Raw genomic sequence first — 9739 nt, forward strand, 5'->3', positions numbered from 1 at the left:
CCAATATAACCCCAAAATTAAACAAAATTTGGAGCAATATAGCCTACATCAAAATATAATTCTTAATTATAGCATATTTTCCCAGATCCACTGGATCATTCAGGTCTAGGCACTTAACATTAGAGTTGCTAGAACTAACTGAATATTTTATATTTAAGACCAAACTACTTACTGGAGATCTCAATTTAGTCTCTTGAAGCAGGAGAATATGGGGTTTTCCTTTCTGAACTAATGATTTAACCTTCAACATTCTTTTATCGGACCCCAACCCCATGCAATTCAAAGAGATTAGTTTCATCATTTGCTATTAGATTTTGTAGCTCCTTTATTGAGGCAAGAATTGCCTTCTTGTACTTTATCTCCTTGTGACGTGTCTATACAAAATAACTTGTCTTCCAAATCCTTTGTTGTTTTCAACATTTTTTATTCGAACCTCTTTGTTTTCTTTTTCTTCCTACCTTACGATGAATGTAATCTTGTTGCTTCTCTTTCTTTGTCTCTCATTTTTCATTTGTTGAACTGGCAAGGGAGGGCCAGTTCGAGTTTCCTTAGGAGGGTGGAACTCGCCCTCGTCTGAGGAAGAGTCGATCTCGCCTATGACATGTACTGGGGCATCCTTAAGGGGTGGGGTTCCATCCTTACAAAGACGAAGAAAGGATTTTGAGTCCTTCCAAAGAGAGGGAGGAATGTTTCTTGACGGAATCCCACCTTCCTCTTCAACCAGGTTGAGTGCTTCAAAACTATTGTTATTAGCCTTCACAACACCTTAATTATTCGTACCCTCTCGTGGAGTTGGTTTCACTTGGGCTAGAGAGGTTGGGCCCTTGCCTTTGTTCCCTTCTAGATCCCTCTATTATCACTGGTTGTTAGTCTATTTGGATTATCCTCTTCGCCTTTTGGGTTGTTTCCATTGATCCCATTCTTCCACCTAATCCTGTTGCTCCTCAATCTTTTTTTTGCAACTTCTAACGAAGTGTTTGTACTCATGAAAAACCTTGTACTTAAAAGGAAGTTTGTCATAATCCACCTCTTCGATATGGGACCGATTATCCAAGATGATATTTACTGGGGCCGAAAGTCCTTTGTCTAGATATACTTCCTCATAGATCCTGACACAAGAAAATAAATCCTCTTGTGGCTCAACGTGATCAATACACTTACCCAGGGCATTTCCAATACTTTTAAAAGTGGCATCATTCCAACAATGTAGAGGAAGGGGAGTTTAACCCATATTAGAATTGTTGAAGGAACATCATATTCCAAGTTAAAATTTGGGCTCCATCAATTTAAATAGAGACCATTGGCACCCATGAAATAAGGGTTGCTTCTAAAGATTAAGTTCTAGTCTTCCTTATTCTCGAAGAAGAAGATATAAAACCCTCTCTCACAAAAAGAAGAGGAAACTTGACCCTTTATTAGTGGCATCCAAGTTTTATTTACCCATTACTTCAAGGAGTGCAGGTAAGGTTAGATCCCCATGAGTTGGCCCGCTAAATCTCGTTCCATAAGTTGAAGAGCCATTGTTCTAGACTGAGAAGCATTGATCTCTACCTTCAGAATATCCTCAAGGTTTTTGAGAAGGCATAAGGGCTTCGTCTTTTGGAATTTTGGCCCACTAGAGATAAAAGCATTGAAAGCGGTTATATCAAGCATCGATGGAGGGTGTGGGGAAGCAGCACCACCTAAGCTAGTGGCCATCGAGCCTCATAGTGTTGTCGTATCTTACTAAATTCAATTATTGAAACATGATATATCTATAAAGTTTAAAATTATTAAGCTTATTATTATTCTTAGACATGATAACTAACTATATTAATAACATTAATGCATCATACACACATATATAGAGAAATTTACACATTGAAAGTATTTTGATATAATGAATATGAATCTCAATTTACATTAATTTAAATTTTATATAAATAATATATTTTGTTAAATTTCTTTCAGATATATATTTGACTTCAACTTTTTGTATAACAATATGTCATTGAAAAAGATGAATTATATTGAAAATAAACTAAAATAAATAATTTAGACAAATTTTTGTTGACTTTGATTTAACCATTTCATCTAAACCTACTTACCACCACCTAAAAGTTATTGATAAAGCACTCTTTAAAATCTTAAAAGTAAATTTTTACCTCATCTTTAAGGAGGTTTCACTTTAGATTTTATAAATTAAAATATAAATTTTTGTAATTAAATATAAGATAATGAATTATAAAATAAATAAACTAAACATTTTTTTTGAGTTTATTTTTCCTTGAAACATTTTTTTTAACATTTAAGTGTTTTTAAAAATACTTAAAATATATAAAGATAAAATTCCCATTAAATAAAGGGAATTGTAACTTTTGACCAAATCCTTTTCAAATTAATTATAAAGAAAAACTTAATTTCTCTATTGTGATTTCATTGGATATTGGATATTGTAATCAAAATTTTGAGATAAGTTTAAATCAATAGAATTTTTATAATTAAATATAAGACAGTGAATTAAAATAAATAAATAAGCATTTTTTTTTAATTTTTTTAGTTGACAATTTTTTTTTTTTTTTTTTTTAAGTGTTTTTAAAAGGAGGTAAAATTTAAAAAGATAGAATTCCTATTAAATATAAGGGAATTATAGTTTTGGACAAAATCTCTCTCACATATATATAAAAAAAACTTCAATTCTTAACTTACTTTATTGGATATTGTTATTGAACTGTTGAAATATGTTTAAATCAATATATTTCAAATAGAATATATAGAAATTTTTTTAATTAAATATAAGATGATGAGTTATAAAATAAATAAACTTGATTTTTTTACATGACAACATTTTTTTTTTACAATTCAAGTGTTTAAAAAAAAAATTAAAATATATAAAAATAAAATCCCATTAAATAAGAAAATTGTAACTTGACAAAACTTTTCTCAAATTTAAAAAAAACTTCAACTAAAATAGAGTTTATTCAATTTTTGATTTATTTTATTGGACATTATTATTGAACTTTTCAGATATATTTAAATCAATATATTTCAAGTATAACACTTTACTCAAAAGCAACATTTTAAAAAATACATTGTAAAAACTTTAAAATTTTTGATATTAATAAAAATCTACTGTGAAAAAAAAAAAAACCTCTTCATATACATATATTTTTTTAATTTTAAATTTCATAAATATAGAAGACCCCTTCAATACACACTTAGTTAAGAAGTAAATGAAAAGCTAAACACATTTCAATAAGATTCTCATTTTCTCATCTTTACACTCTGTAGTACGTTTGAAAATCTTTGTACAATTTACAGTAATGATGGTGAAAACAACTAACATTGACATATTAATTAATTTTAATGTTATTAATTTTTTTTACAAATTATATAAATCATAAAAAATCAAATAATAACCTTATATTTATCAAATTTTTAATGAAATAATTTTTTATTTTAGAGTTGACAAAATTTTAAAAATCAAATTTTGTAATTTTTTTTATTTTAAATTGACCAAACTTATATAGTTGAAAACCATTTAATATGTAAAGAGATACAATGCGAATACTTACATGGATTTTGTGATATTTTATTTTAAATAAAATATATAGTTGAAAACAATTTAATATGTAAAGAGATACAATGCGAATACTTACATGGATTTTGTGATATTTTATTTTAAATAAAATATTTAGTTAGATATTGTGATATTTTATTTTGATTTATATATATATATATATATATTTTTTTTTTTAATTTAAAAATAATTTATTTTTTAAAATATATTTTTAAGTAATAAAATATATTTTTATTGTTAATTGTTCTATTATAGATTTTATTTATGTTTTATTATTGTGTTTTAGTGTGATATTTTTAAATTTCAAAATTGCAGATGACTAATTTTTAAAATAATAGTTTTGTTACTCAAAGCAGTTTCCAAAACACCAACATTTGTGAGTAGGGATGACCAAATTATTAATTATAAGATTGGTAATTTTTTTAATTGAGTTGAGATGGTTATTTTCAGCCTAGTAAGATGTGTAACTTTGTCTCTCCTATATCAAAGTTGAAATTTTAATTTTAATTTTTTTTAAATCTAAAAATTAAAAAAATTAAATAATTATATAAACTATTTAAATAATATTTACTCATAAAAAAATTTAAAAGTGAAGAAACAAAACAAAATCTATTAAATCTATATTAAATCTATATTTAAAATGAATCTATACTAATTTTATTATCAAATACTGTTTAAATTTTGTATTACAATATTAAAATGATTAAAACCAATATTAAAATTTTAGATTTGAAATTCCTACCCTCCTCACTAAATTTTAATTTTATTTGTAGGGCAAACCCCTCAGTGGCCAGGCGCTTCGGAGGAAGGAGCTGAGATGGTTGGATGGTTGGGTGGGTGGCAGTGGTTGGATGAGGATGGTGGTGGTAGGTCCCTGACATGACGCCCAGAGAAGAAATCGCTGGTATTGTTTTCAACCTCTTAATAAATACTAGTAATTGAAGTGGGAATGGAGTGGGGAGGAGGGGAGGAATCGGCAGGCCCTGGCCCAATCTTCAGAAGTCAACTCCGGACAGGACGATGATGCGTAGATGGTATACTTTAATGGGCATTGCATTGAATTGAATGAATGACCAACAACAAACTTGAAAACTGTTCAAAATGTCAACGGAATCTTCTTTGCTTGTAGAACCAACCCCGGAATAGTAGCAATCAAAGCAGGCACCTCCCTCCCTTTTTAACTAAATGCTACAGGGGATTTTCAAACCATAAAGGGATAGAAAGCAGTACAGTTTATTTAAAATGGTTTCAATGGTATACTGCCATTAGCGTGCATTTTAATAAAAGAATTGGGCTTTAAACGCCATGCCCATTTGATTAATAATGGTTATGAGCCAGTAATTGGAGAACCCACTTCTTCCATCCTTCAAATTTGGTTCTCATTTCCACACCCTTCTGCGTGTAGCAGAATATGGGAATAAGGATTTAGAAACAGAGAATTGGGTATTGTGGGAGAGATATGCAATGGGCAACGGTTACGGAAAGATAAGCGGTTGCTTCAGGGGCCAGGGCCGCAAGCGAGAGCGACACGATATTGCAGTGCTCATCTCAAACCCTCTGGATGAAGGATTGGGCCACTCTTTCTGTTACATTAGGCCTAATACCAGTGCTACCAGTGCAGATTTCTCTGAGAACATAAGTTCTGTTAAGCTCAATCACATTAGCGACAGCAACAGCAACATCAAGCAGTACGCTTCCTCGAAGGTGCACTCTGATGAATGTAGAAGGAGCTCCGAGACGACCACTTTCAAATCCATATCTGGTGCGTCTGTGAGTGCCAATACTTCGACCCCTCTGACTACGGCACCCCCGGATCAGTACAATTCTTTCGCATATGTGAAGTATGACAGGGCTGCCGCGTTTGAGAGCACAACATCGTTCGGTGCTATTCCCTTGCAGCCCGTGCCGAGAGGCCTGTCGAATTCGGGGCCCCTCGTGAGCAGCGGAGGATTCGCTTCCGGGCCTCTGGAGAGGGGATTTTTATCTGGGCCCTTGGAGAGAGGCTTTCTATCGGGGCCCTTGGAGAGGGGATTTGCATCTGGGCCTCTGGACAGGGGCTACAAATCGGGTCCTATGGAGTCCACGGAACGCTCTGGGCCGCTTGGATGCAGGAGGAAATTGAGAAGAAATCACTCGGTGTCTAGAGCGTTGAAATCTGTGAGCGGACCATTGAAGAAGGTCATGTCAAGAACGATATCGAAGTCTGTAATGTTATCGGTTTCTCGGAGCCTCAGGGGTTCCTTGGTCAGAAATACCTCTTCCGTGGAAGGAAGAGAATGGATGGGCGGGGATGTTACCAGTACCAGTTCCAGTGGCGATCTCAGCTTGGATGACACATCGTCGGATTCATTCGGGAGCGAGAACCTTCACTGGGCTCAAGGTAAGGCTGGTGAAGATAGAGTTCATGTTGTGGTATCTGAGGAGCATGGTTGGCTATTTGTGGGTATTTATGATGGCTTTAATGGCCCCGATGCCCCGGATTACCTTCTCAGCAATCTCTATACTTCGATTTATAGAGAATTGAGAGGACTGATCTGGGATTGTCCCGGTTTAGACAAACCCAATACAGAAACTGATAGTAAACAGGAGAGGGAATCGGAACAATTGCACTGCCAGAACTGTGATCAGGATTCTACAGGATCTGTGAGGGCAGAGGGGATTGGCAATGGTGATCAATGCTGCACGTCCTATTCACATGAAATAGACAATTCAGTGGATAATAACAATTCGTGTCCGAGGCAACACATGCAAGGATCCCGCAGAGAAAGTGGTCATGGCGAACCCTGCAGATGTGAGGCAATTGCAAGCTCAAATCCTCCAACAGAGAGGACTTTGCAAGGCTATGATAAAACCACGAGCAAGAGCAAGACAAAACAGGTTAAGGGCAGGCTAAAAGGAATGTCGAGAAAATGGAAGGAGAACCAGAGGAAATGGAAACATGAATGGAATCAAGAAAGATTGGAGCTTGACAGGATTCTCAAAGAGGATCTTGATAAAAATCGGCACGTTGAGGACCAAGAGGTTCTGAAGGCATTGGCTCGAGCCTTAAGTAAAACAGAGGAAGCCTACTTGGAAATGGCCGATAAAGCCGTCGCGGAAAATCCAGAGTTGGCTCTGATGGGATCTTGTGTGCTTGTAATGTTGATGAAGGGAGAAGATGTGTATGTAATGAATGTTGGGGACAGTCGGGCAATCTTGGCCAAGAAACTAAAGCCTGATCTGGGTGAAATCGGTTCTATATCTCAGGCAGTGGGAGAATCTCGGCCCTGCAGAGACTTGGAACGAATCAGTGAGGAAACCTCACACGATTTGGAGGCCTTTGATGATTGCTCGCATGATATGGATCTGCCAGGAAAGAGGCCAACCTTGGGTGCTGTGCAGCTATCCTTGGATCACAGTACTGGTGTTGAAGAGGTAAGATCGTAGTTCTTTTTATTGGATTCAACATCATAAAGTCGTGTTAATTGATCTTCTTTGCCTCTCTACTTTGTTCCAACATTCCAAGTATTTACCTTGTCAAATTGGCCTTCTGAGGCATCTTACTGTCAAACTATATGCATTTTAGGATTGATTTGTTTTAGTGGTGTTTCTTCAGGAGGTTCAGAGGATCAAGGCAGAGCATGCAGATGATGTACTGCCTATCATGAATGACCGTGTCAAAGGGACGCTGAAGGTCACACGTGCTTTTGGTGCAGGTTTCCTCAAGCAGGTTAGAGATTATCCATTCAGGAATTTACCCAATGCTCAGTGTTAGATCAATCTAGGGTAAACTTTGGTTTCGATCTGTATTAGCTACCTGGGATGTTAGATTACGTATAATGTCATCCATTAGGATTTTAAAGACCTTCATGTAAACACACAGAATTTGTATAAACTGCTTATTTTTTTCATAATTTCAAATATTACAAAGTAAATTTGTGTTTGTTTCAGTTGCATAGGTCTGCATTTAAGACATCCATCCGTTCAGTTTAAACTTAAGCCTACTCTTACAACGGTATATTTTAGCCAGTGAAATAGATTGATCACATCATGTTCTTGGTCTGATGGATGCTTATCTTCTTGTGATGGCAGCCGAAATGGAATGATGCTCTTCTCGAGGTCTTTAGAATTGATTTTGTTGGCACTGTGCCATACATCACCTGCACACCTGCTCTTCGTCACCATAGACTGGGTCCTGAAGACCATTATTTGATACTTTCATCAGATGGTCTTTATCAATATTTTACCAATGAAGAGGTGGTTAACCATGTGGAATGGTTTATGTCATCTTGTCCGGATGGAGATCCTGCCCAACATCTTGTTGAAGAGGTCCTCTTTCGTGCAGCAAAGAAAGCTGGTAAGGAGACTTAAATGCTTCGAAATAGCTTGAAATAAAGTTATTTCAATAGTGCTATACGGTGTACTTGTTTTTCTGAAGTATTCAACTGGCATCTGGATGCAGGGATGGATTTCCATGAGCTTTTAGATATACCTCAAGGAGATCGCCGCAAATATCATGACGATGTTTCTGTGATGGTCATTTCTTTGGAAGGAAGAATATGGAGATCACAAGTGTAAATAATGTCGGAGCACTAGAGAGTTAGGTGCTCCCACATAAGAGTTGATTCTTTTGTCACTTTTCAATTTTCCCTGTGTACCATATTTTGAAGCAGAGATTACAGCTTGTAGAGGCCTCTACCGTTGTATTTGATGGAAATGGAAAGCTGCAAGTATTCATCTCTGAAATTTTGCCCTTATTTTGCAATGTTGCTGTTGATAGCTTGGTTTCTTTCTTCCATGAATGCTACATGGAGAGTGACACCCTTTTAAAATGATTCAACAGCCTCCTTTTCCATTCCACTGGCAAATTACCCATGATGAAAATGAATATATTTTCTGAGAAATCTTAAATTTGCACCAAGTGTCTTTTCTGTCAATGTTCATGAAACTGAGCATCAAATTGTCAGGATGCCATTACTGCTTATGTAATATTTACAATGGAAGTTGAGTATGATGGAAATACAGGGCTGCAACGATGCAAATGAATATGCCTCTTGCAATGGTAAACTTTCGAGGATTATGTTACCTAATTGGAAACATCAAATTAATAAATTATATGAAGATTGCATACTTTCAAAGTTTTTATGTAGTGAAGGATCAGATATGATGGCAAAACAAGAACTGACTTTACTGTTACATTGACAACGGCTCTGGGTTTTACCCGTATATATATAATTGCATCAATATGAGCTCTAAAATTTATTGTCATAACAAACTGCAACAAAATAGTTGAAGGATTTAAACTTTTAATAACCATATCTGAATGTCATTAATTCAATGAATTAACTAACTATGGTGGCAGGAATCAGCTACATTTGCAGCGGTTGTTTCCCCTTATATTAATTAAGAAGAAAACATTCCCTTTTTATCAGCCATCCTTAGGTTTTTAGTCCAGATAATCATGAATCTCTCATCGTTTTCAAGGTGATATGATATACCAGGTATATTCCTGAGGGATGGTTTGACTTCCATTGGAAACCCGTATTTGAAAAAAATGAAAAACATAACAAGTCTTCTGCCACCTTCAGGTGCATTACTTCATACGATTTACCCAAGGGATAAGTTGATTTCAATTAACCTAGAAGCAGAAGGGTTCATTGTGCTTTTTGGCATTTGGGTTCATGTCAAATACCCAGGTGTAGTGAAAAATAAGTGTTACAAAGTGAAAGTTCGTATCTAAGATAAAGATTTCAATTCACCTAGAAGCAGTTGAGTTCATTGTGCTTGTTACATTTGGGTCCATGTGAAATGCTCAGGTGTAGTGACAAAAAGTGTTCAAAGTGAAAGACCGTAACCAACATAAACCTTGCTGACAATGTTGTGAATTAGTCGTTGAAAGTGGTTGGTGTACCTGGGTTTAGGTTCTGTTCACTTGTTTCTCTAGTGAACAGTGAACAAGTTCATCCATATTCAGTATACCCGTAGTCTATCTGTTAGATGTTTTGGAGGTTTTCTGGGAGATTTTCTTGTCGAATTTGCCCGGAATCTGGTAGGGATTTGTTGGAATTACAAGATTGAGTTGTGAACTCTCAGAAATTTGAGTGCCCTAGGCATTTTTTAGGGTGCTGAATCCATCTAGGTAAACAAAAACAAATTTTAAAATACAAAAAATCAATATTTCACCTAAATGTATCGCTGGAT

The 9739-nt window shown here is 35.1% G+C and overlaps 1 protein-coding gene across 1 annotated transcript; it reads left to right on the top strand.

Annotated features, from left to right (window-relative positions):
• Nucleotides 1-4522: 4522 nt before the first annotated feature.
• On the top strand, nt 4523-8455 carry LOC149151507 (putative protein phosphatase 2C 23). The gene is made up of 4 exons (XM_089438738.1): nt 4523-6973; nt 7155-7268; nt 7631-7895; nt 8001-8455. The coding sequence occupies exons 1-4, from the start codon at nt 5024-5026 to the stop codon at nt 8114-8116; spliced, it is 2445 nt and encodes an 814-aa protein (XP_089294864.1). The 5' UTR covers nt 4523-5023; the 3' UTR covers nt 8117-8455.
• The last annotated feature ends 1284 nt before the right edge of the window (nt 8456-9739 follow it).

The sequence above is a fragment of the Pinus tabuliformis genome, chromosome 9, assembly GCF_031772625.1.
Source record: "Pinus tabuliformis cultivar Carrire ecotype Pingquan chromosome 9, CPIR1, whole genome shotgun sequence".
NCBI lineage: Eukaryota > Viridiplantae > Streptophyta > Pinopsida > Pinales > Pinaceae > Pinus > Pinus tabuliformis.